This window comes from Kwoniella shandongensis, chromosome 5 (genome assembly GCF_008629635.2).
Source record: "Kwoniella shandongensis chromosome 5, complete sequence".
NCBI lineage: Eukaryota > Fungi > Basidiomycota > Tremellomycetes > Tremellales > Cryptococcaceae > Kwoniella > Kwoniella shandongensis.
In genome coordinates, this window is record NC_089291.1 from 147,786 (window position 1) to 173,818 (window position 26,033).

The 26,033-nt window shown below is 49.8% G+C and overlaps 10 protein-coding genes across 10 annotated transcripts; 4 read left to right on the plus strand and 6 right to left on the minus strand.

The window, feature by feature from the left end:
* Positions 1-34: 34 nt before the first annotated feature.
* Positions 35-2,926, minus strand: CI109_102762 (elongation factor 2; the record flags this gene model as incomplete). Its single annotated transcript, XM_032006060.2, has 7 exons — positions 35-65; positions 123-312; positions 379-454; positions 507-2,355; positions 2,405-2,596; positions 2,713-2,851; positions 2,923-2,926. The coding sequence occupies 7 exons, from the start codon at positions 2,924-2,926 to the stop codon at positions 35-37; spliced, it is 2,481 nt and encodes an 826-aa protein (XP_031859641.2).
* Positions 2,927-3,786: 860 nt separating this feature from the next.
* On the plus strand, positions 3,787-5,177 carry CI109_102763 (uncharacterized protein; the record flags this gene model as incomplete). Its single annotated transcript, XM_032006059.2, has 2 exons — positions 3,787-3,846; positions 3,960-5,177. 2 exons carry the CDS (start codon positions 3,787-3,789, stop codon positions 5,175-5,177), a joined length of 1,278 nt encoding a protein of 425 aa, XP_031859640.2.
* Positions 5,178-5,624: 447 nt separating this feature from the next.
* CI109_102764 (uncharacterized protein) lies at positions 5,625-7,027 on the plus strand (the record flags this gene model as incomplete). The annotated part of the gene is made up of 3 exons (XM_032006058.2): positions 5,625-5,928; positions 5,980-6,066; positions 6,165-7,027. 3 exons carry the CDS (start codon positions 5,625-5,627, stop codon positions 7,025-7,027), a joined length of 1,254 nt encoding a protein of 417 aa, XP_031859639.2.
* Positions 7,028-7,685: 658 nt separating this feature from the next.
* Positions 7,686-11,516, minus strand: CI109_102765 (uncharacterized protein; the record flags this gene model as incomplete). Its single annotated transcript, XM_032006057.1, has 14 exons — positions 7,686-7,773; positions 7,841-7,929; positions 8,004-8,081; positions 8,131-8,866; positions 8,918-9,014; positions 9,066-9,174; positions 9,226-9,618; positions 9,671-9,825; positions 9,876-10,069; positions 10,121-10,736; positions 10,806-10,920; positions 10,990-11,073; positions 11,151-11,351; positions 11,421-11,516. The coding sequence occupies 14 exons, from the start codon at positions 11,514-11,516 to the stop codon at positions 7,686-7,688; spliced, it is 3,051 nt and encodes a 1,016-aa protein (XP_031859638.1).
* A 340-nt stretch (positions 11,517-11,856) lies between these two features.
* Positions 11,857-15,288, minus strand: CI109_102766 (uncharacterized protein; the record flags this gene model as incomplete). The annotated part of the gene is made up of 8 exons (XM_032006056.1): positions 11,857-11,931; positions 11,984-12,100; positions 12,158-12,239; positions 12,301-12,767; positions 12,821-12,906; positions 12,971-13,089; positions 13,149-13,656; positions 13,725-15,288. The coding sequence occupies 8 exons, from the start codon at positions 15,286-15,288 to the stop codon at positions 11,857-11,859; spliced, it is 3,018 nt and encodes a 1,005-aa protein (XP_031859637.1).
* A 474-nt stretch (positions 15,289-15,762) lies between these two features.
* On the minus strand, positions 15,763-16,551 carry CI109_102767 (uncharacterized protein; the record flags this gene model as incomplete). Its single annotated transcript, XM_032006055.1, has 4 exons — positions 15,763-16,144; positions 16,204-16,303; positions 16,384-16,404; positions 16,479-16,551. 4 exons carry the CDS (start codon positions 16,549-16,551, stop codon positions 15,763-15,765), a joined length of 576 nt encoding a protein of 191 aa, XP_031859636.1.
* Positions 16,552-16,872: 321 nt separating this feature from the next.
* CI109_102768 (uncharacterized protein) lies at positions 16,873-18,286 on the plus strand (the record flags this gene model as incomplete). The annotated part of the gene is made up of 8 exons (XM_032006054.1): positions 16,873-16,894; positions 16,991-17,019; positions 17,072-17,122; positions 17,190-17,316; positions 17,428-17,552; positions 17,629-17,754; positions 17,823-17,999; positions 18,068-18,286. The coding sequence occupies 8 exons, from the start codon at positions 16,873-16,875 to the stop codon at positions 18,284-18,286; spliced, it is 876 nt and encodes a 291-aa protein (XP_031859635.1).
* Positions 18,287-18,339: 53 nt separating this feature from the next.
* On the minus strand, positions 18,340-19,788 carry CI109_102769 (uncharacterized protein; the record flags this gene model as incomplete). Its single annotated transcript, XM_032006053.1, has 7 exons — positions 18,340-18,479; positions 18,530-18,605; positions 18,661-18,759; positions 18,809-18,942; positions 19,017-19,241; positions 19,311-19,578; positions 19,711-19,788. The coding sequence occupies 7 exons, from the start codon at positions 19,786-19,788 to the stop codon at positions 18,340-18,342; spliced, it is 1,020 nt and encodes a 339-aa protein (XP_031859634.1).
* Positions 19,789-20,124: 336 nt separating this feature from the next.
* Positions 20,125-23,132, plus strand: CI109_102770 (uncharacterized protein; the record flags this gene model as incomplete). Its single annotated transcript, XM_065967194.1, has 10 exons — positions 20,125-20,356; positions 20,414-20,479; positions 20,538-20,881; positions 20,949-21,002; positions 21,057-21,134; positions 21,191-21,206; positions 21,261-21,386; positions 21,446-21,564; positions 21,621-22,857; positions 22,930-23,132. The coding sequence occupies 10 exons, from the start codon at positions 20,125-20,127 to the stop codon at positions 23,130-23,132; spliced, it is 2,475 nt and encodes an 824-aa protein (XP_065823266.1).
* Positions 23,133-23,259: 127 nt separating this feature from the next.
* On the minus strand, positions 23,260-25,830 carry CI109_102771 (uncharacterized protein; the record flags this gene model as incomplete). The annotated part of the gene is made up of 2 exons (XM_065967195.1): positions 23,260-25,616; positions 25,695-25,830. The coding sequence occupies 2 exons, from the start codon at positions 25,828-25,830 to the stop codon at positions 23,260-23,262; spliced, it is 2,493 nt and encodes an 830-aa protein (XP_065823267.1).
* Between the last annotated feature and the right edge of the window lie 203 nt (positions 25,831-26,033).

The following is a 26,033-nucleotide window of genomic DNA, read 5'->3' on the forward strand; positions in this document are numbered from 1 at the left end:
CACAGCATCCAAACAATCTGTATGGCTACGCTCCTTACAATTTGTCGTAGAAGTGGTCGTAGAGGCTATACAGACAGACAGTCAGCAAAAGTACCAAAGGTAACGCAACCGGTGCAACTCACGGAACATCAGGCTTGAGACCCTTCCTTGTTCTGATACCGACGGCGATAGCGTTGGTCTTGCTTCCGACCTCCAAGGGGTCACCGTTGATCTCGGCGTAGTGGTCAAACACAGCTTGAGGGAACGCTTGTCCACCAGTGGCAGCACGCAAGTCGGCGTTGAAACCGAAGGACTCGGAAACGGGGAGGTAGGCTGAAGAGGTGACATAGAACAGTCAGCGCAGGCACGCATAAAACACTGATTTTAAGGAAAACTCACCCTTCATGGTGTACATGGGGGTACCGATACGTTGCTCAGATGAGAACACCTGACCTCGTCGGACGTTCAAACATGACTGTATGTGAAATGTCAGCTATGCACGGCTTCGGTTATACCAATGCACTCACGTAGACACCACCCTGGGCAGACTCGGGAACGGCAATTTCGACCAAGAACATAGGCTCTTGAAGAGCGGGCTTGGCGAGAAGCTGAGCGGCGTAACAGACTCGTCGAGCGGTGGGGATGATTTGACCACCACCTCGGTGGATGGCATCGGCGTGAAGAGTACAGTCCAAGATGTTGAATCGGACACCTCGCATGGGCTCCTCAGCGATACCACCCTCCTTGGCGGCCCATTGGAAGGCAGCGACACACGAATCCTTGATTTCGTTCATGTATTGCACACCCTTGGAACCATCAAGCATGATGTTAGGACCGGTGGTGTCGGGACCGAAAGTCCAGATCTTTCGGGCATCGGTGACATCCCAACCGTAGGTGTCGGCGAGGTATCGAGCTCGGATCTTGGGGTCATCTCGAGGAGCGACCTTACCGCTCTCAATGTCCTTGGTAAGCTCTTCATCGAGAGGCTCGGCCTTGACATAAAGACGGTTGTGCTTGTTCTGGGACTTGGACAAAGCGACCATGGAAGACTCGGCAGTGACGGTCTCTCTGTAACCAACGACGGGGTTGGACTTTCGGAGAGGGACACCGGCGTGGTCGTTCTCGAGATCGTTAAGACAGATCTCCAGATGAAGCTCACCAGCACCAGCAATGATGATGGAACCGGACTCGTCCATCCAGGTCTTGACACAAGGGTCAGACTTGGAGAGTCGCTTGAGACCCTCAACGAGCTTGGGGAGATCGGCAGCGTTCTTACACTCAACGGAGACTTGAACGACGGGAGAGACGGAGAACTTCATGACTCGCATGTTGTGGGCAGTCTCAGAGGTGGTGAGGGTACCAGACTTGAGCAAGAACTGGTCGACACCGACAAGACCGATAATGTTACCGGCGGGACAGTCCTCGATGGCCTCGGTGGATCGACCCATCATAAGAACGGTTCGCTGGATAGACTTGATGACGGAGTCGTCCTTCTTTCCGGGAACGAAGTTGGGTCCCTGGATTCGGACCTTAGGACCGGAAGAGACGGTACCAGAGAAGACTCGACCGAAAGCGTAGAATCGACCCTTGTCGGAGGTGGGCACCATCTTGGAGACGTAGACCATGAGGGGACCCTTGGGGTCACAGTCTCGGATAGCGATGGCAGACTCGTCGTCTTGAGGACCCTCGTAAAGGGTCTCAACTCGGTATCGCTGAGCGGTCTGAGGAGAAGGGAGGTTGATGACAATCATCTCGAGGAGAGAGTCACCAGCGGGCAAGAACTTCTTCATGACGACCTTGAGGAGCTGCTTGCCCTCGAGGTCCCTCTCTTCTGAAGAGAGCTTGATCTCAAGCTTCTCGAGCAGAGTAGGGATCTGGTCCTTCTTGAAGTTCATGATACAGTCGAAAAGACGGAAGATAGGGTCGAGGACGAACATGTTGAAAGCACGCTCGGCACCGTCCTTGTCGCTCTTGGCCCACTTCTTGGTCTTGGGGTTGAAGTAGTTGTCACCCCAAAGCTTGGGCATGAGCTTGTTCTTGTCGACACCGAACTTCTTGGCGTATCGGGTGGCGAACTGTCGGAGGGAGAAGGCCCAACCGTGGAGACCGGAACCGAAAGCAACGGTACCTTGGTCGGGGTAGACCTGGGTGTCACCGAGGACGGGGTCGTTGTAGGTGGAAATGATGACGTTGACGGACTCGATGGTTCGGCAGAAGGACTGGTAAAGATCCTCCTTGGAGACCTGGAGCTCGAGAAGGGCTCGGTCGACCTTGTTGATGATAAGGACGGGCTTCACTCGTTCAGCCAATGATTGACGAAGAACGGTCTCGGTCTGAACACAAACACCCTCGACACAGTCAACAACGACGAGAGCACTGGAGGTGAAGTTAGCATCAGAAACGTTCCTTACTACGTTGCACTCACCCATCGGTAACTCGGAGAGCGGCGGTGACCTCAGAGGAGAAGTCGACGTGACCGGGAGAGTCGATCAAGTTGATCAAGAACTCGTTACCGTCAGTCTTCTGCTTGATGTCGGCGACATCCTCCTTGCCGAGAGGGAAGTACATGGAGATGGCAGTAGACTTGATGGTGATTCCTCGGTCAATCTCGTCCTGACTGTAAGGGTAGAACGTGACTGTATCAGCACACTGATTGATAATCGGCTGACTCCGCCGAAAGAACGTGTTTCTTCGCGTCCTCCACTTATAACGCAGATGGAATCTCTAACTCACCGAGTGTCGGTGAATCGCATCTCACCAGCCTTGGAAGAGGCAATGATACCAGCCTTGGAGACAAGGGAGTCGGTAAGGGTGGATTTACCGTGGTCGACGTGGGCAATGACGGACATGTTTCGGATGTTGGTGGGGTGGTCTGTAGGGGTTAAGATCAGCTTCTTCGTCGAGTCAAGTCTACTGTTCAAGAGCATCGCGGCTTCAACGTACCCATCAACTGCCTGATCTCATCGACGGTGAAGCTAGAGACAGTGCAGTGTGTCAGAAAATGTCCTAGAGCAGAACAATGAAGGAAACACCATCAAAAGGACGCCGAGAAGCGATCGAAACGCAGCAGAAGCACCCCTGGGCAAATGCGCTGCTCCACATTTGCATGTGACGCTTTCGCCCTCTTCTTTCTTTCTTTGTTTCTCGGGATGCTTTCTGTGCGTTTCTGACGTCCTCGAGGCGTTTGCGAAAATGCACTCACTTAACCTGTGATCATCGAAGAAAAGGTGGGTCAGCCATCCATCATCCGAGCGGCGAAAAAAAATTCTCGTTGGAAAAAAAGACCTGTCACTCACCATTTTGAATGATCTTTTTTACGGGGTTAATGCGACGAGGCAAGAGAGAGTAGTAATGTGAGATGGAGGGTAAAAGATGGGAGACTCCTTCACGATAACTTTTGTACAAGTTGTGAGAAGAGTTTTGGTTGGAGAGGAGAAGGATGTGGGTGAATGAATTAATGGATGATAAAGAAGGTGGTGGTGTACCAGTATGGTGGTAGCAGTGAGTGAGTGAGCAGTGTACGGTGTACGGTGTACTGGCACTGGTACTTTTCCGAGGGATTCGTAGTACTCCACCCCCCCCCCCGAACTAGGGAAAATACACTGGAAAACTCAGAATAATGCGGTGTTTCGGCCACTTTTCGTAGTCAAGAAAAGTGGCACTCGCTCATCACCGGCTGGGTGCCACGTGCAAGCTGGGACTGCCATATGGGCATTCTGGTGCAAACAATGCTTAGTGGTGGGCCCTCTTCGTCTCGTCCGCTAGGGAAGCTGAACATGTCTACCTGCGAGTCAGCACTGTTCGTCAATGCACAACCAGGATCATTCCCACGTTACTGAGCAGATCGAGTCATCGAGTGCGTTCATGGTACGGTATGGGAACTCAGCTGTGCATAAACCGATATCCTTCCTTTTGTTGACTATCGAACCGCCCACAATAACCGCAAGTGGTCCGAGCGTGACCTCACTGCTGATGCATAGGATGATCTCCGACTCGTCCACGTTTCTTCCGCGTATCTCTCTTCTCTCCTGTCCGTCTCTATCACTTACCCGCATACCCTACTGATACCTCACAGAATGGTTCTCGTCCCATTCTTCCAGAGTTATCTCGGCGTCCAACGCATCCTCAACAATGATCACGGTCTGGTCATCTCGCCCAAGCCTTCAGTCACCAAATTTCCTACCTCCACTGAATCATCACTAACACCGTTAACTACCCCTCCAACCCTTGATGTCGCTCTCGAGCTAGCCAAGCGTATGCTCAACCCCCTTCAAACCGCTACTGATCCAGCTTTGACAGCCACTACTGTCACGAACGATGACGATGATTGGTACGATCAAGTCGACACTTTCGATGACGGTAGCAACATTCGAAACTGGTACGATCATCTCGTTCACTCCGATAGCCATGACCCCGATTTTGACAACTGTAACGATTTCCAAGAAGTTGACGATCATAACGATGACGATGGGTATGGCGTCGCCCTAGACGATGGTTCCGGCGCGACACCCGATTACGACGAAGATGACGATTATAACGATATGGAAGAACAACTCGGCTTCGAATCTATGACACTCACAATCCCGGTCCCTCTAGCTAACGGCGTTATGAAGAAACCAGGACCGAATAAGAGGAAGAATGTAAGGTTTGCAAGTCCCATAAGATCCTTTGAAGTCTTCGAGAAAGGGCAATATGAGGACGATCACCATTCCTACAAGAGACTACGTCGAGTCCCTTCACCGTACGATAGAAGAACGCAGAAGGATAAGAAGAAGAAAACGAAAAGGCTCTCACCCACACCGACAGGTATTGGAGATAATCGTCAAAACAAGTCATGTTTTTCGTTGGAATATCCGTCTCTCGTCCCAGCTTTCAATCTCGAACATATGGCTTATTCTCCTTATGAATTCACACCGACTTCGACAAGGGGCACACCAGTCTTCACAATCAGCAACGCAGGTAAACGTTCGCTATCAACAAAAAACTGTCGGGACCAGATTCAAAAACCTGACACAGTTGGATATGCGTCGACGGCATCTCGCTTACTGGAGAGTATGTCTCCCCGGCTTCTCATCTTCAACTCGACTCTGGAAACACCTCTGCGTAGCGAGCCGAACGCCTCGACCGACAGTACGAGGACATCCCAGCAACAAGTCACGTACTTGCAACCGAAACGTAGCGCCACACCCCAAGCCTAGTCATGGACCTGTGAAGAAAGAAATGGTCTCCCCCTGCAAACACTCAAAATTCGTACTTCGCCTAACACTGACGGCTCCACCCTTTTCGTAAGCTCCTGAGACATCCCTCATCAACCTCATTTGTGCAGCACAAGCAACGTGGGTGGTCCAAAGATCTAGCAGACAGTAGCGGTCACTCATAACTGACTTCAAGCTATGTATCTCGACTGACCGTTGCAAGACGATTGTTCCCCACTTGCTGAAACGTCCAATCCAGATATCGTTTAACAAGCGATACCTTATTCATTCAATACACACGCCTGTCATAGTGTTTGAGTGTTTTCTGCGTCAGCCCATGCATCTGCGATATTCGACCATGATCGCATCGCCCATTGATCACGGCTCACTGACTGTCCTATGAAGATTGCAAGCTCGCTGATTGGCCTTGACTCATTAAGTTGAACGAGAATGATACACGTCAGCGTCCAAGCGCACGGACCTCCTCCTCCTCGTAGAAAGTTTACTATAACAGTGCGCGGGAAAGTACTCCTATGTCGACCTTTTCTACCTCATCTCCTTCCTTTTATTCTTCTGACGCTCCATTACTTTATTCTATCTGGAATCATGAACTACCAACATTTACCTCTCAGCGTACAATACGCCCTGATTGAGAACGACGACCTCGTCACTGATGTCTCCCTCCTTACCGCAAGTCCAGCTGATTTTGTTTCGACAACCGACCAAAACGCCGCTTCACGAAGCAACGTTGACGGTGAGGGTATACTGATGTAGGTTGTTTAGTTTTGCTGATCATTCGAAGCAGACGATCGCGAATGGGCAGCGTACATGGTGGATGACGATGAACAAGATTCGGGTTTCGCCACAATGAGGAAGAAAGTCCCCATGGACGGTGAGTTCTCCCAATTAGCAATCAAACCCATACAGTACTGTAGTCAATCCTCGCGACGGACGACAGCAATGAACGGGCACTGATACATATCTATCAAGGTAAAGCGAAGAAGTACTACCGTAATTGGCACAAACACATTGACGATTATGACGGTTTTGAAGATCCTGATGCGAAAGGCGAAGTGAAAGGTGTCGACAATCAACATATCTTCGTTGCTCTCGAGAAACAATCATCACCTTTCCTCTTGGACGGGGATGATTTGGTCGAAGAGGTGGAGGACGATGATGATGAGAATTCCGTTGACGACGACGAATATGAATATGAAGACGAGAGGAGGTTCGAGTTTGATGGACTTGACGTTCATAGTAAGGTTGACGTTTCTAGAGGGAGGAAAACTCTCAGCTCATTACGATCTGCTCCAGTAGGTACCGCTTTTCCGGTCCTTGCTCGAGACCGTTGTCACACAAGCAATAACTACAACTTGTTCGGAAGCACTCAACCTGCGGCACAAGATCTCTTTCAGTCTGTCACCTCGAGGCGGTCCGTCTTCCCTACCTCTTCCTCTCGATCTACGCTTGTTGCAACACCTAGTCCCTCCAGGCTTGTTGGCAACGCTCTCGTTAATCACAAGAACACAGATCAAAAAGCTGTCAAGTACGATAATAATGACGTCAAACTTGATATCAAGCCTGACCTGCAATTCAAAATCAAGAAGGAAAAGGAAACGAAACCTGATATCAAAGACACAGAAGACGAAAAGCCCGATATCAAGCCCAAGATCAAGATCGAGAGCGAAGTTAAAGCGCTCGTCAAGATAGAATCAGATCGTAAGCTGGGCCAGAAAATCGAGAACAGTATCAAAACCGAATCGGGAAAGGATACTGTAGACATAACTGATGGGCGAAAGCGATACTGCGAATATGCTCGCGCTGAAGGGACGAACAAGCGACAACGAGTGTGAAGTGCTCTGTGGATCATCACCTAATCGTACTATATAAGAAATACTAGCGTTCACTGTAGCATATCTAAAATTACTCAGCATCGATCCCATCCATTCTTTTCATACGATGTATCAACCTTATGTTTATGGTCAAAAATGAATTCTGAGACCAGACTACGTTTCAGCATCCCCTTCCTGCTAGTCGCCCGGCGGCGGACCGGGACGAAAAGTGGCCTGACAGATGCACATCATATTCTTCAACCATGTTCCTCCTCTCTTCCTCGTGCTCTCCCGCATTTCCTCAGATTGGGCCCTGTAGGGTGACGAAGAGAGTCCGCTGGCTTGTGTGGAACACGTGCACCGTCCGATCGATCCTCCTTCGTTGCGACCAGCCTGCCAAGTCGTGCCCGCCCTTGCCGCAATCACTTGCTCTCGGTCCTTCCAGTGCTCCTCAATCAACCTACGCGGCCACTGCACACAGTAATCACACCTTCGCCGGGCACTTTACACATTGCTTACTTCGCTCCCTTCGCAGTACGGTAGTCGTGATGCATGCGGCATGCTTCTCTGGTCGTATCTCCTGTAATCTATGTTCTGTTTCTCGCAGGACTTAGTCAATGAAGAATAACGTTTAATGCATCCGTCCACAGTTATACTGTATTTGTGTGCTCGTCACACATCACATCAACGACACCCTCGTCCCTGTCTCTCTACCCAGATCCCCATTCCCCATCTTCCCATCCCGTTCGTTGACGAACGACCGATATCTACATTGATCGAATAAATTACATCAGCTCAGTTCCTGAAATCTTGAATCAAGGAGCGCTAGCTCACATGATTTCTAGCCGCCTTCTGTCTGCTACGGACACCGAAGGACGGGTATTCGACAACGATCGAAGGAGGTGTTCTTGTTCGATCACGGGCTAGATATATCATCATCGATAAGCTCTTATCCTGTGCACTTCCCCTGAAGATAGGATGATTGATCGAAGCTTACCTTGTGCACCTCCCTAAGAAGCCCGTCCTGCTCATCCTTGCCGGTCCCTCCGGTCGAATTGCTGACGATAGTCTCGATCTATGGCCATGGTCAGAAGTGCGATTACCCCGATGGCCAAGATACTCACTCGACTCGTCATCTCCGCTCGACTCGCAGCTGAGATCTCCCCTTCTTCCGGCGCGACTTGTCTATACCCCTTCTCCTTGTTTGCCACGTCCGCTCCACCGTTCTCCACCTCTTTGCCCTTGCCTTTCCCCTTCCCAGTGCTCCCAACTTCTTGTCCTTCTTTACTATTGTGGTCCAAAGACGAATGCACCACCTCCAAATGGGCACCATATACCAGTCCTTGCAAATCTGCTCCTGAGAACCCCTCTGTCTTACTCGCCACTTCTTCCCAATCTACCGTATCTCCCACGCTCAACTTCTTCCCCACCGCTTGTAAGATCTCCACCCGATCTTGGAATCCCGGCATATCACACAAGATCGACTTGTCCAATCTTCCCGGTCTAAGTAATGCCGGATCAATCAAATCAGGTCTCGATGTCGCCGCCAGGACGTAAACACCTTCTAAACCTTGTGCTCCATCCATCTCTGTCAACATTTGGTTGACCACCCGATCTGTGACACCAGTACTATCGTGTCCTCGTTTCGGAGCGATCGAATCGAATTCGTCAAAGAACAGAACGCACGGTTTGGCGCCACTAGCACGTTCGAACAAGTCTCGAACAGCTTTCTCGCTCGCTCCAATGTACTTGTTGAGGATCTCGGGGCCTTTGACGGAAATGAAGTTGAGGCCACATTCTTTGGCCACAGCCGATGCAAGAAGAGTTTTTCCACATCCCGGGTATCCATAAAGCAAAAGACTGCAAGGCACATCAGCTGAGCTCATTGATATATTCCGATAGCTAACTCACCCTGATCGTAGTCGCAATGGACAGTTTGCGAAAATCTGCGCATACTTCGTAGGCCATTCGAGTGTCTCACGCAGAACCCGACGGGGCTCAGTCAGACCTACACACCCTTGTCAGCTGACCTAACGATGAACGACCTAGCTTTACTCACCTCCGATGTCGCTCCATTGTGTGTCACTCTTCTGCAAACTAACACCTCTCAAGCTCAGTGGGGTAAACGCCATTTGTGCAAGAGTGAAGTCGTCGGCAGTCAAATGAACCTGTGGTCTACTTTCAATTCCATCCTTGCACATGCACACACATTCGCTCACCTTGCTTTCACCCCCTTTTGAGCACCTGATGATAGCTTGCTGAGTGGCTCCACCGACGAGGTCACTCAAATCGGAGGCAGAGTATCCTTCAGTCAGATTCCCCAATGACACGTAGTCTAGCTCTGTTTCTGAATTGCCATTGACCTGCTTCTCGCTTGAAGCTCTTTCGACGCGACTCTCAATCAAAGACTGTAGTATCTCCTGGCGGACCTCTTTGGTGAGAGGGGGAATCTTGAGCGTCTCACCAAAGATGTGTTTGGCGTTGAGTGTAGGATGCAGTGTTGTGCTATCTTTGGCGGTAATCAGAACGAGAAGCCCGGGACCCAGAGTGGTCGAAGCAAATAGTCTGCAGAAGTGATCGGCGAGGATTTTTGGGTTCGCAGACGATGTCAACTATGGCGGGGTGAGCATTCTGTCCGGTGCAACAGGATATCACGGAACTCACTTCAGTTTCCGGTGCTATTAGACTATCCAGTCCATCTAAGATCAAGATGCAGGGACTTTTCACTGTAGCCCTTTCCAGCCACCCCTCCATCGTTTCTTTGATTGTCGTCAACCTCGTTTCAGGGTCAATCTTACCCACATCCTCGTAGATGACCTCTGCCACACAATCAGCTTCCCTCAGATGAGCGTGAAAGACATCTGCTCACCCGCTAAGACGCTCCGGTCACCCTCGAGCTCCGCAGCTAACGACTTAGCCAAGCTGGTTTTGCCTGATCCTTTCCCGCCCAACAGCAGGAGAGGTTTGACCTGACTTCCCGAACTTGATAGTCGAAAGTATGACAAAGCGTCATGGTATATTTTACTTACGCCCGGTAACGGCGGTGTAGATACGGCGGTCGGGCTGAGAAGGGTCAGCTACGGATTTAGACTGTCAACAGCAGAGAAAACTTACAAGTCCAAACTCGGGATAGGCTTTCCCTTTCCAGGCTTCGTCCTCCCTTTCTTTCCGATCAATGCAGGTGTGATTGTGACGCTTGCCCAGTCGTTCATCCACTCTTCTGTCTTTCCCACAACAACCACATGCCCATCTGGCACCGCATCGCACACCAAAAGTTGTATTTCCACCTCTTTCTTCGGACTTTCCTCCTGCTCCTCCCCGCTCTCCACCTTCTCGTTATCGTCCTCGTCTTCCCGCAAACTCAAGGTAATAAAAAAAATCCCCTCATCCTCCTTGATTTGTAACTTTGTCTTGATCCTCGCGAAAGAGCGCTGAGAACAAAGTGCCGCCCTACCACCTTCAATACGGGCAAGCTGCGATGGTGATATGTCCGGTTTTCCCCAAACTGATGCTACTCGTGGTGGGACAAGTCGTAGTCTTGGTGCCCGTTTCGTTATCGTCGACACAGAGTTGCCATTGGGCGCCTTCGAAGTTGATCTAGATATCGCGGGAGTCTTCTCTGAGCGCTGTGGTTGGGAGGTAGATGATCTAGGACGAGGAGCGACGTAGATTTCGGTGTCGGGATTGACCAAGACAGCGGAGTTTGTATTGCTCGAGGGGTCTGTCTCGTCTATATGACAGTATGACCACTGGGTTAGAACTGATGTCTCGATTGAATGCAAGTCTCAGTAGCACGTACCAACTCGTATTCGGATCTTTGTCCTGCCCATCACCCATACATCCAACTCTTGACCTTTCTGCGCAGCTCTTAGCTGAGACAATAGATGGTTCTCCAAGAACGAAGCATGTTGTTCCTACATCGCTCTGATCAGCTACCTCACTGTCTGGATCCAACCCCCACGCGAAGCTCAGCTGGGACTTACGAGTATTTCCCAGTCATCTGGAGTGAGAGGTGTAACCGAGACTGATCTAGCTTTGGTAGGATTATGAATAACCGAAATCTCGACCTACTCCCGCGAAGAATATCAGCTTGTCCACGCGCATCCTGTGATACAAGGAGAGAGGTGCAAGCTGAATGACTCACTATCATCCCTTCACTCCATCCTAAAGACATAGCCACCTCCGGATCTATCTCAACATTTTCCACCCCTTCTCCAGCTTGTGCCAGCGAACTTGCGGCCGCTAGACCAGACCATCCTAGATGTGCAGATTTCGGTTGACGCGAAGTTGATGCAGAAGACGAGGAAGTCAGTGGTGAGAGATGGAGGATAAGTGACTGGGGTCTCTGCACAGAAGCCTGTGTTAGTACGTAGATGGGTAGATAGGAGACGTAGACGTAGACGGAAGAACGTACAGCTTGTTGTTGGGCGAGTTGCGCGAAGAGCGATAATGGCAGATGAACAAGATTGGATCGCAGAGAACGATACTTGATCGCTGCTTTTCGAGCCATCCTGTTCACACCTAACCTGTCCTTGAATATGTAAGCAAGCAGCTAAGTAGAGATATTTGGTGAAAGAGAGGAATGTCAAGTTGCAAGTTGTAGAGTTGGGTTGACCACCGGGTAGAACGGGTTTCAACCGAAGCGGACCACGTGGTGGCCAGGCAAAATGTCACAAATGAAAGGCGGTCATACAAAAATACATGGCGATGTTACATATTAGGTTGTGATCTACAAAGTACATACAATCAGAGGAGAGTAAAGCGGGAGAGAAACAATGTCCATATGTGCTAGAGAAGGAGATGGGGTACGGTGCACAGGGAAAAGATGTCAAACAGGCGATATTACAACACTAGAAAGCGAACAACGCCGCGCCCTTCTTCCGTCCAAAGGCGTAGACTAATAGCCCAGAGCCAAACAGACCGACCTGATGCGTACTGTCAGTACGTATGCAAGAATGATGTTTCAAAGCGACTCACAGTGATACCAATGGCGACTTGGACCATACGGAAACCGATGATCAAGCCTTGTGAATAGGAATCGCCATGATGAGGGTTTTGGGTCATCGCAAGACCACCGGCGGCCGCTATACCGGACTGTAGAGGATAAAATATCAGCTTTCAGTGATGGGTAGAGACAAGGAGCAAGCTCACCGGTACGAGGAACAGTACACCAGTGACCATAGATGTAAAGGCTGTACCACCAAACACTCTCGAGTAGATATTACCGAGAATGCTGAGTTGGGGAGAAATGTCAGCTGAATCTCACCACCGAAAAGAACAGTTGATAAACTCACCCAATCATGAATGCTCCAAGAGCACTGACGACATCGCTCCTATCAAAGATGTAATGGTTGCCCAACACGTTTGTAAAGTACCCCACACAACTGATCGCACACATCACCGGCAGTTGTCTACTCCTCAACGGCTGCATATTCCACATGCTTAAAAGCACGCTGAAGAAGGGCACGAAGAGGATCAAGTAGATCTGGGGCATGCCTTGTCTGTACCATGGCCAAGAAGGGTCTCGAACACAGATGATCGCACCTTGTTGCAAGTTCGAGGTGATTTGGTCAGTGGTAGCGTTGGAAAAGGTGAAGGTGCCGTTGAACAGAGGTTGGGCAAGTCCGTTGGCTCCTTCAGGGTAGAAAGACCCGTGGACAGTGGCGTAGGATTGAGCAGCGGCTAGAGCTGCTTGGGATGCTCGACGAGCTGGTCGGTCAAGTACGTAGAAGAGATCGGAACCGATGGTGATTCCGAAACCCTGGGCGGAATTAGTACATACATGCTTGAGGGAGAAGGTGTTGATGATCTCACCAGGAACAGGGAGTAGATGATTGCGTATACCATTCTGACCGAACCGGACACGATGTTCTTTGAAGCGAGTTCGAGCGAGCCACATACTGCAAGTTGATCGACGGTTAGTGCATGGCTCACGTGGCATCACAGCTCTACTAGCGAACTCACAGATAGTGTATCCTGGCAAGATCAAGACAACTCCTGCTGAAGCGACAGCTTGATAACAGAAGATACCGGTAGTTGACAGACCTCTCGCTGTGAACGATATGACCGTGGCGATAGAGATTCTGCGAATGCCCGCGTCAGCTACATTGACGATCAATCAGACAAGAGCGACCATACTCACTCGAAGATGTTGGAGTACATTGCGCTCTTACTTGCCACATGCAATTGCATGAAACTCAACAAGATCCCCAAACATCCACTCGCACAACCATCGACGAAACTACCTCCAAACCCTACTGGCGCAATCAGACCCGAACAGAGGAAAGCCAAAATCATCCTATGCCAGAGCTTGTATTCCATTGGAGCTTTGATCAAGGCTTGGATCTTTCTAGTCCCTTCTGCAGCATCCATCTCGTCATGGACTACTGATTTGTAGATGTTGTGGACTTTGTGTAGTTTCCCAAGTTCAAGACCACCATGGGTCACTTTGACGAAATGAGTTTCGGAAGTACGAGTGTCCATATCGCCAAATGAGGCGATGACGATCGAGGGGAAATGGATGAATTGAGCATCGATCTCGAGGACGAGGGAAGTGGCGGATAGTTGGGATTCGATTCGATGGGAAGGTGCACCGAATGTCATCAACGCTTTAGCGAGCTTGAGTACGAATTGTTGACGGGTAAGGATATCTACACCGAACCAAAACGAAGTATTAGCTCTCAGTATCACTCCATTCCTGAAGGAGACTATGACTGACCTGCAACGTGTAATTGAATGGAAGCTCGTCTCTTCCTCCTTCCATATGGCCCTGACGAATCACTAGTCCCCGTCCTCATGAACGGCAGATCGCTCAGACTATTCCGTCGTCCTCTCTTTTTCTTCTGACCGGTGATTCTCGGATCATCCATGTCTAGTTCGTCCGCTCCATAAGCAGTACTAGCCGTACTATCGAGTCGTCTCAGACCCAAGCTCTTCATGGTAGGTAACATGCCTGGTCCGGCCGAGCTTGCTCCTGCACCACTTTTTGAAGACATTCGACGACGCATCGTGTTCGTCCTACCTGTCAGTCGGAGGAGTTGAGAGAACACACCACCTTTGACATGGTAAGACGAATCGTCATCGTCTTCTTCGACTTCACGCGTGGTACGACGGCGCATACCACCGCTATGTGGAGAGGGAATATTGAGTTTCGAAGCGTCTGATAAGCTTCGTTGACGTCGCGTTTGTACACGATCACGATCGTCCGAGGAATACTTCCCACCACCACCAGCACCACGTTTCTCGTCATCGTAGAGCGTCTCGTCGGAACTCCGTCTACCGGAATACCCATACTTCTTATCCATCTCCCGCTGTCGATCGAATCCTTGATCCCTCATATCTTGCCATTCTTTGTCCTTCTCACGCTCACGTTCATTCTCGCGGTTTTGATCGTATCCGTAACCGGAGTTGCGATTCCATTCTTCCTCTGATGGGTAAGGTGGAGCAGGGCTCAATCGTCTTTCGCCATCGTAACGCTTGAATCCGGGCGAGTACGCGTCATGAATGGGTTCTTGTCTCGCAGACTGAGCATTTGGTGACCCAGCAGCAGATACAGAATATCGATGTTGTTCCAACATCCTTCGAGGGGGAGTGTAGTTCAGAGTAGGAGCCGAAGCTCTAGCACTTCGAAGAGGAGAAGCAGCCGAATGATCGTACTCGGAGTAAGATTGCTGCTGTCGAGGACTTCCTTGAGGCGGGGCATTCGTGTTTGCCAGCGAGGACCGAAGGACAGACGGTGACCTCGCATACGGCGAACCGGAAGCAGGATCGTAGGTCTGTTGTACTACTTGCGAGTTGCGAGGCGAGATCGACTGAATTCGCTGATGGTCCTCAACTTCTTCAGCTGAAAGGAGTGTATCGAGCGTCGGTCGATGTTGTGCGATACTCCATCTTCGACTTCCCACTCTTGCAGGAGAAGGTGTATAAACATCATCATGAGTTTGAGAGACTTCGTACTGCCTCTCTTCAGGATGATGGAAAGTGACTTGCTCTTCTTCCTCGTTAGCGTTGGTACGGTAGTAGCCTGTTTGTTGGTGATGTTGCTGTTCACCCAAATCTTGAGATTCTGACAACTCGACCGGCTCTGCTGAGAAAGGGTAAGAGTTGGTATCGTAGTACTCCTCGTCGCGTTGGATGGATGATCGAGCTGACGGAGGTTGTTCGTGATGAGGAAGGAAGTCGGAAGGGTCGGTGCGGACTGGTGCTAGTTCTTCGCGGGAGAATCGCACCTTCGAATCTTTGCGATCCCCAGGCTTGAGAACGGGTCGGACTGGTTGAGACATATGGACGTGTGTCCTGTCGGGCCGATAATGAAATGAGAAGTGACTGGAGAGCGGTCGTCAATGGCTGCGAAAGAGTATACTATTGAGTAGATACGTCTTGCTTTGTCAAATGTTTTGATCGTTATGAAGGCGGCGAAGGATATTATGGAGATAGGAATCAAGAGTGGTAGAGGAAACGAAACGCGGGTCAGTACAGCATGATAACAGAGAAAGCACATCAACGTTCCGACCAGAACGACCAGCCTCGACCAATTTGGCTAAACAAGGAATGTTGTATTGAACCAGGCGCGAGTCTCTTGGCTTGTTTACTGGTAATGCGAGGAACTTTCTTCCGATCCTCGTAGTCTCCATCGTTAGAAGGGCTTGCTCCGGATCGTGCTAACGACAACTGACTTGATGCGCCCAGTATGAGACATTGGAAGTCACTTATCCGATTCCATTTCATTCCGTGTCTCTCGCCTAGACACAGCTCTATTACGCGCCTTTGACATCATATCTCAGACCTTCTAACAAAGCCATTTTCTCCTGTGTTTGTCTCTCACTCCTCTTCTGCATCTCCACACCACCGATAACCAAGGCCGGTAATATCCATCTCGCAATCTCGTTGATCTGCAAAGCTGGCGATTCCAAATTCGAACCCGGTTGTTGAGATCGTAATAGGACAGCACAGGTCGCAATGGTGAGTTGTAAAGAGAGGAAGAGGAGATGATTGCCCTCTTTGGTAAGATAGGGACGAAGGGCCGAATGTAACCAGTGAGGAGTGAGAGAGAAGGGGAGAAGGAGGAATTGGAATATGGCCAAAAGACAGAAGATAGGATTGGGATTTGAGGAATGTTGTGCGACTTGCATTCCAGCACTAGAATGAAGAACAATTGGATCAGCTCAGGCTAAGTTGGCAAACGAAGGACAGCTCACATGAAGAGACATGTCACCACTCCCACGTCCAAGGCATTCTGAGCTTGCTTATTATCATTCTCGTTCTTAGCTTTCAGAGCTGAGATCTGAGCGTCCTGCTCTATAACGTACGCGTAATCACATTGTCAGCTTATGACTGGCAAGATTCCTTGCAAGGCAGGCTTTTGTGAGCTGACTTACCTTGCTCATCGACTATCTCGGCTGAGATAGTGAATATATGGTTCTGTCAGTTTCTGAACTGGATGACCTTTTCCAGCAGCTAAGAGAGGACTTACCCGTACTGAGTCCATCATCCTCCTGCTTTGGTTTCCTCTGAGCTGCTGTCCTTTGTCTCGCTTGTCGTGCCATCGTCCTGATGCTGATATAACGAACCTAAGCAAGGAACATGCATATATTTCATTCAAGATGTTATAACGCATGGAACCAAATATCGATGGTCAAACAAATATGTGATCAGAAAATAGGCGTTCCTAAACTTGGCGACATGATTAGGCACGCAATTTACCGCTTAGTTGGCCCCCGCAAGTACAACGCGCGTTCAGTCACTCAGTCATTCAATCAGTCAATCATCTCGTCGTCGCTGTCAGTGCTGCAGTTCGTTGAACAAGACTCATCATACTTCCCCACTTGACCCTTGCGCCGTCACCCATTCGAGCGTAATACTACAACATGTCACGATCCTACGACCGAGGTGAGTCCCTGCTTCTGCCGTCAGAGGACGCTGGTCCGCCGTTGCTACCATTTCCTCCTTCTAATAATGACGTCGAGCTGACTCCTTCCTGCCTAGCTCTCACCGTCTTCTCCCCCGATGGACATGTAAGCTATCTGCGTAGATAATTGAGAATGGCCGAGCTGATATCCTTTGTAGCTCTTCCAAGTCGAATACGCTCTCGAAGCTGTCAGACGAGGGACATGTGCTGTAAGTCCAGCTGCCTGAGGACGCTCGTTGGATGGAAAGGACAGAACTGATCATCGCTTCTATCTAGGTCGGTGTGAGAGGAAGCTCATGTGTCGTCCTCGGCGTTGAGAAGAAGTCAACTCTGCAACTGCAAGATCCGAGAACGGTTAGAAAAGTCGCAATGCTCGATGATCACGTTTGCGTCGCTTTTGCCGGTGAGCAGTCTCTATCACTCAACCCACACCTACTTGTGTCGCTGCAGCTCTCATTTCTTGCTTGTCAAGCTCGTGAAAAGGATAGATTTGACAGTGTGAATTGAAATTTAGGTCTGACTGCCGACGGACGAATCTTGATTGACAAGGCGAGAATCGAATGTCAATCTCATCGATTGACCGTCGAAGATCCAGTCAGCATCGAATATATCACAAAGCACGTCGCAGGTATTCAGCAGGTACGTGTACAGCTTCATTGGTTTTGTATTTGGACACAACGGAAGCTGAAACGCTAACATACATATCTGGCTACAGCGATACACACAATCAGGTGGTGTTCGACCGTTCGGTATTTCCACATTGATTGTCGGATTCGACCCCAACGACACCATCCCTAGATTATACCAGACCGAACCTAGTGGTATCTACTCTGCTTGGAAGGTCAGTCGGCAGAATCTCCTCAGTTAGCAAGTCGGGACCATGACAACTGACTATTGTGTGAAACTTAGGCCTGTGCGATCGGTCGAGCATCCAAAACTGTCCGAGAGTTCCTGGAAAAGAACTACACCGACGCGCTTGCTCGAGACGACGCTATCAAGCTTACAGTCAAGAGTCTATTAGAAGTTGTTCAGACTGGTGCGAAGAACATTGAGATCTCAGTGATGGAACGATATGGTGTCATCACAGTGAATCTAGTTTCAGATAAAGGGTATCTGCCCCCTTGAGCCAAGCTGACCTGACTGACTTGCTGTAGAACCTTGAACAAAGCGAGATTGAGAAGATTGTCGCCGAGATTGATGCGGAGAAGGAGGCCGACGCAGAGCGCAAACGACAACGACTCGCCGCCACTCAAGCGGGTCAAGCGTCCATGGCTATGGGATCACAACTCGCTTCAGGTACCGCTACTCCCGCAGCTCCTGGACCGAGAGAAGGACACGCTACTGCCCCAGGTGGTGAGAGCGGTGTTCAATAGGTGCAAAGAAGGTTATGTGGTACGAACATGCATTATGAATGTAGATATTATTATTATGATGGTGCGGGGTATGATGATAATCTAGGCAAGGTGACGTAGGACTTTCGAAGGCCGAGGGACGCAATGAGGTCCGCCGGCATACAGTACACGGGGTCGATATCTTGTAAACCAGGATAGCCGAGCAGTGATAAGCCTAAGAGTCAGGGTGAGCAGTGCACGATTGATTCACTGATTAGGACCTACCGGCGACGCCAAAGAGTGTGTGGAAGACATCCACCCAGTCTCCCGGTCGATCTGCAATACCCCCATCTTCAAGATCCTGCGATCAGCACGTCAGCATCACAGTCTTGTCCCATGAAGAAAGTTACACTCACCTGCGCGCCAAGGATAAAGTTAATCAACTTGTCTCGATCTATCCAGTGCAGTCTACCGATAATAGACAGCGAAGCAGCACACCACCAAGAGTAACACACCTAAACGGAGACATATCAGCTAAGACCAAAAGTTGGCAGAGTTACTTACATCTTCCAACTTTTCTGGTCGACCGTTCAGACCGCCATTAGGTAGTTGTCTCTCCGATAACCAAGCTCCGAGCAGGTCCTTGTCTATCAGATCTTCTCTATCCAGAATCGACAATGCAGCCGTACAGACCCAGACTGACAGAACATGTACCGTCAGCTTCGTCCCCTTCTTACTATGTAGCAGCACAACGAGAGGTGGATTCACCCACCTTGTCCGGAATGACTCTCAGCTCCTGGGTCTGTCCCGAACCCTCCATCAAAGTTCATACATCCCCTTATGTTCTCGGTGATATTCTCCCTTATCTCGGATGTGAAAGTGTCGAGTTTACCAAGCAAAGCTAGGGATTGGAGGAGGATGTATGAGAATCGAGTATCGGATTCGCCCCATTTATCACCGGACACTGAACCGTCAGGATTTATCAGACCGTGTAGGACTAAGCAGGTCCAGCATGGGTATCAGCAAGGCATCGCGAGGAAAGAGAAGAGTCGAGCTCGATACGTACATTTCGTTACGCGTTCGACGTCCACCCTGTCCAAAGCCTGTTGGATGACCATGATTTGTATCGCTGACAATGTCGCCAAGATATGTCCATCATGTCCCGGATGAGGTCCAAACGTCCCCATCTCATCGTCCCAGCACGACAAAGTATATTCGATCACCCCTTCTCGGTCTAGCGCGGAGGGTTGGCCCATGATGCACAGGGCGGTCAGACCCCAGTATATTCCATTGAGACGGAGATGCGAAGTGAGATGATAGGCTAGATCTTGTTTCTGATGCGATTGGGAGCCAATAGTAAGAAGGTATTAGCGTACGGGGAGACATGGTTCGGTTGTGAAGTGAAGCAAGTAGGTTGATCCATCAGCTGGATGACCCGGACTGGAAAGATGGGCGCACCAACATACCTTGTCAAGATTCTGGATATACTTGACATGGAGCGAGATGTCCAACGCCAGCGAAGCGGAAGAGGAAGATGAGGCCATCGTGTACGTGTTTCGAGTGTGCTAGCTGGGCCAATGACAGTCTGAAATAGATGGAGAAATCAATAACAATGAACGGTGACTCTGCTGCAGTGAAAGGACGAGACGAGTGAAAGTGGAGGCGATCCACTCCTTGTCGAGCGGCGAATTCACAATAGTCACATTCCTCTCGTTTTCTCTCCTTGCTCTTCCCCCAATACATACAGTAATTGACTGCTTGATCTGCTTGCACGCATACCTATCATCATGACCTAGATATGATCGGAATGACTGAGCTCAGTGACTGCTTCCTCACCATTGTCGTTCCTAGACTCGCTGCTCTGCAACCCGGTGTTGGCTATGGCTCAAATATCACCCCTCTCGCTTTCTACATCCACGACCCTTCGCTCATCTTTCATCCTTCCGACTCTGCCACAGATCCTCTCAGAGCTCGTACAGAACTCTCTGGACGCAGGAGCGACCAGTATAGCTTGCTGGGTCGACTTGACGAAGCATGGGGAGACAATAAGGGTGGAAGATGACGGGTGTGGGATTAGTGAGGAGGGATTGAAGAGGGTCGGGAAGCGGTTCCGTGAGTTGTGTTACCTCCTAGAAGATATGTTCAGCTATAGCTTACGATTGCGTGTAGGTACGAGTAAGAGATTGAATGAGAGCGGATTGGGACCAATTGGATGTTACGGTTTTAGGGGAGAAGGTTAGCTGGCTCACCCAAACTCAGGTCGAAGTTGACGAGCTAACCTTGACTACAATAGCCCTTGCATCAATAGCTTCTATCGCATTACTCGATATTACGACTCGTACAGACTCATCTCCTTCGACTTTCACCAAAATAATCAAATCCTCCAAAATACTTTTCCGTGGCCACAGCCCAAATCGGCATATCTCCTCAGAGGGAGGGACGATCATAACTGTACGAGATGTATTCCATGATATCCCCGTAAGGAGAGAAGAACTGGCTACGAGCAACAATGCGACAGTGATGATGCATTGTAAGAAGGTCGTGGAGAGGCTCAGTCTAGGATGGCCGGGAGTGGACTGGAGCTTATGGGAAGATGGGAGAGAAGGTGGAGCGAAGAACGTACTCGGAATTGCTCAGGTGAGTACCAGGACCGTACCACGGCTACGAATACCGTCGTGGATGAGGCTGATGGTAATAATTGTAGAACAAGAATAGAGTCGAGGTTTTTCGCGCACTTTATGGGAATGCTTTGGTCCAGGTAAGCTATGCTGGCCTGCACTTGCCATGCAGATTAGTTGATATTGTGGAACAGCGATATCAAAGTATCCGCGTTTCGTCTGGGAAAAGACGAGTGGATGGCTTTATCAGTCTATCGGGGGATGTCTCCAAGGTAAGCAAAAGAACACATATCTGTAATTTGTCTACCAGCTGACAACGGTAGTGAAGACCCATCAGCATCTGTGTGAGTTGACAGATCTTCTAACGAGCCTCGAATCGAGCTGATACGCTTCTGTAGACATCAACAATTACCCTGTCGATCGGGGCGAACTGCACTTGGCTATCTCCAAGAAATTCGCAGCTAGTCGATTTGCAACTCTCGCAAGCTCGGGGAAACTTGACGAGGTTGACGATTGGAACGCTCGTGAGTCACAAGCGATTAATGCATATACGATGCATGACTTAAGAACGGTGAGGCGCTAGGTGCTCGACGGTCTCCAAGACGGCTGGAACGACATCCGATCTACGTGCTCAATGTCACTCTGCCTTCTAGCGATGTTGACGTGGCTTACGAACCTCGGAAAGGGCTCCTTGGATACAAGGTAAAGTGATCTGCATCTCAGTGGAAGCAGAAACATGGGCTAATGAATACCGTCAGGATCTTGACTCAGTCAAAGCGCTGCTGTTAGCAGTTGTGGACGAGTATCTCCGCCGGAATGATTTCGGACCGCTACGAGCGAGATCGACAACACCTAGCCCCACGAAGATATCACAACCTAGTCAAACTGCTCCTTACTTACCTTCGCCACTCACGACTCCGAGGACCCCTCGATTCACCCTCGCACTGCAATCTTCCAATCTTCCTCCCTCACCTCTGAGACCCACTTTCCGTGGTGAATCGTTGCCACCTGCGATCGCCAGCGACCAAGGAGACGACAATTGCCTTGTTCATGAAGGGACCGCTGTCCCTATCCCAAATCGAGATGAACCTGCCTCAAAAAGGCAGAGGACCGACAGCGAGGTTTACAGCCAGTGTCGCCTCGGCTCAAGACCGGTGCGCAAACATCAGTGGATCTTTGATCTCGCTGGGAACCTAGATACAGGTGTTCTCCCTACTACGCCGCGATTGGTGTCGATGCCCGAAGAAGGATCAAGCGTCCTCAATGACGTCGACTCGGAACATTGCAGAAAAGCTAACGAACCGAGACGAGCAATCTCTTTGCAGCAGCCTATAAAGGCCATCAAAACCGATGCGCAGTTTACCAAAACCTCACTCTCCACTGCCCAAATCATCGGACAAGTGGATAGAAAGTACATCGCTGCTGTTCTCCGGACTACTTCAGCCTCTTCATCTCTCGTCCTCATCGATCAGCACGCCGCGGATGAGCGAGTTTCTGTCGAGACTATCCTCCGAGAGCTATGCGAGGGCTTTGGTTCCAACAACGTGTGTGCGACAAAGGCTGCCGACGGGGAGCAGATGATCGTTCTCACTCGCGCCGAGGCGGAACAGCTCTCCCAGCCCGCGGTGATGGGAGTACTACGTCGTTGGGGTATCACTTTCAAGCCACCTGACCTGGAGACAGAGGGCGATTACGTACAGGTGCAGGTAGAACATGTGCCATCTGTACTTGCCTCACGGCTGGGGAGAAAGGAAGCTGCCGAGATTACAAGGTTGGTACGGGGGTATCTGCCGGTATTGATGGAGAGGATGGGAGAGGTGGAAGCGATGTTGCGAAGCGTAGATGGGGATGCTTTACCGAACATGGAAGATGGGATTGATGGACGAAATGGACTGGTTCAGCAGGAGGAGGAGCGTCATTGTGGTGATTGGGGCAGAGCGATGCGTTTCATGCCGAAAGAAATGCTCGAACTTGCCAACTCCAAAGCATGCAGAGGTGAGCTATCTTCTCCTTGTCCTCAACATTCCGAAAGGGAGTATAGCTGATAGTGTAGTGTACGCTTACCAGGCGCGATAATGTTCGGAGATCATCTTACTTATGAGCAATGTACGAGATTAGTTGATCAGCTGAGCTCGACGCAATTCCCATTCATCTGTGCTCATGGAAGACCTGTTATTGCGCCGCTTGTCGTCTTGGGAGATGCGAATACAATTAGATCTAGACCCGCGAAGAGAAAGATCGATTGGGGAAAATGGCGAGATGTAGCTTAGTCGGTTCAGTGCTTGTGCCACGCATAACAGTTGTAGTATTGCATAGTCCATTCCAGTCGGATTGTAGTAGGTCTTGATTTTGTATGCATTTTGTGCTATGTTTACTATACAGTGATATGTGGTATGATCATCTCGCCTTGTTCAACTCTTCCCACCACTCTGGCAATCTTTCTTTGACTCTTGACCAATTCCTCTCCACCTGATCCCTCTTCCCTCTAGCCAATTCTTTCCTCCCAAACTTGATCAAAAGTCTGACCGTATCCTTATCCGCCTGTGGAGAATTACTACCTCCACTCTGTCCACCCATCTCATCCAAGACGACATTCGTAGCTTCGTCCATCTCACCATTTCTCAGGAGACATTCTACCCAAGCGTCATATTGTCTTTTCTCCCAAACCAATCCCCATCTTTTAGCCCATGCCCAAGCTTTCCTACCCCTAGAAAGGGAATATGACCATCCACAAGTATCTAGAATAACATTTATACCTGCCGCGTAGGACTGTTTGATGTTCACTCCGCTAGGTTCGCGATTTCGTCGTTGGACAAGTTCGTCCCATACTTCGAATGTTTCGGAGAACGCTCCAACGCGAGAATAAGCGTCCATCAACGATGTGAGTAAGGGGATATCGGGATGAATCAGAGGTTCAAGTTTGATCAGGTTGTGAATATCACGAATGGCTTGGGCTAAAGCATCGATATAATCTTCCGTCGTGGTAGTATTTGGGTTTGGAATCGTGGCGATCGCTGTCCCCGCCTCCATATCTCTTTCGAGATCCTCGCCCATACTGGTCGTGGCGGTGTAAGCCTGACCCGATCGCAATCTTCTTCTCAACTTTGTCGCCAGCAGACCATACTGCTTCAACAACGCCGACAAAATCCTGGAACCCGGATCGTATCCTGCCCTATGCATATCCTTCATCATCGCCACAAACAGTTCCGGCGGAGCGAAGGGTGAATGATCCCAATGGAGGTTCAAGTACGAGGTCAAAATCGCGTCGAAACCCCTTTCGTCGATGGTACTGGGATTGAGAGCATAGAAATGTGCATAGACGTTGAAAGCGGAGTGGTGGTCGGGTGATGATCGCATTAGTAGGATCAAGAGGGAGGTGAGATTGGTCGATGTGAAGTCGAGAGATTGGCGTCTCATATCGGATAAAAGTCGGATCGCAGTTGTCACAGCAGGTGGTTGTGCTCTCGCGCAAGAGACGAGTAGATATTGATAGACACTCGCGAATCGTGTTCTCTTACTTGAAGACGATGACGAGAGCGGTACGTCAACTGTAGTCGCCATATAATCGTCATAGATTCTCATCGCGTCTCCAAGTCGTTGTGGCTGTTGTCTTGAATTGCACAGCGGTATGATCATATTCCTCGCCAAATCCAGAGTCACTTCCAATTCTCTCATCTTGGATTCTTCGTAGACTTCCAAAGCGACATCCAACGCATCGTGCTGTTTCACCTCATTCAAATACGTCCTGATCACTTGCGCCCAGACATCCGATTTCGCCACTGTACCTCCTGCCAATTTTTCCGCACTCTCCAGAGCAGATACGATCTCGTTATATCCGACAGACGATCGAGAAGAGATGGATTGTCGTAATTGTCGAATGGCGAGGAAAGCAATTGCTTTTTGAGGAGTTTCGTATCCCGCATCTCTCATCGCAACGATGGTCCGCTCTAATCCTTCCGAATCTTCCTTCGCAATTTCAAGCTCGATCATCGCATTCCACAAACCAGGAGACGAAACCGCTTTGCCCTCCCAGCCATTGACTATAGTATCCGCTTTGTCGATCTGGCCTAGGACAAGATGTAATCGCATAAGTTCCGCTTGCGTCGACCAATCCAGTTGTATACCTCCAGTCTCGATGTCTCCGAGTAAGGCTTCAAGTCGTTTTGAAAGAACAGCTTTATCGCGACGATAATGTTTGAGGTTTCGAATCAGCAAGGAATAATCTTCAGATGTCAACGTGCCACGGAGTTCAGGGATCACCTCGTCCACCAATGACGGATCGTGTTCTACCGCTGATCGAAGTATCGATCTCCAATCCTCTGTTGACCGAGCGAAATCAAAAGCGTCCGCTGGAAGACCGGCGACCACCAGAGCCTCCAACATGAGCTTCTGAACTCCCTCTTCCTGCTGCTTCTCAATTGCAAGATCTTCGTATAGTCTTCGAAGTAAAGTCACAGCATTTGAAGAAGACGCGGATTTGGCGAGGAGTCGCAAGGCTCCGAGTCGTTGCTCTGTCGTGATAAGTCCAGAAGGAGCGACGGTAACATCGTTGATTATCGTGGAGTAGGCCGACGATAGTCGTTGGACATCTTCGGCAGATAGAGAAGGAGAAGAAATCAATAAGACGTATTCGTCAATCGCAGAGGCGGAAGTTGTAGATTGGGCAGGTCTTCGAGCGCGAGAGAAGAATGATGTGATCGGAGAAAGAAGCGAGGTTGTGCTATTATGTCGTATTTGAAGTTGGTGTTGTCGAGCTGAACAACACGAGAAGTCCGTTCCAATCAGTATGCTGCACAGTCTACTTCACAGTAATGCTCAACGCAAGAACTCACGAGGACAGCTCGGTAATCCAACGGTGGTAGTCGACGGGATGGTAGAAATCGCCCCGCGACGAGCTCTCTGCAGAGCTATAAATGCATTCCGACGTGGTATCAAGCTCGCTGGGTTGCAGCGTGCATGGAATGGCATTTGTTTTGGGGGTTGAGCGATGCTTGTGGGTACAGATGTAAACCAAGTATGATGTGGTGGCATCGTGAACAATAGCTACGATCCGGTTGTCTGGGTGGTGATGCAACGCTTCGACTTTCTGGACGTGATAAGCCACACTTCATTATAACACGTCATCATCTGCCCAGCTATTATGCATCCTTGCTCTATATAATCTACGGTGA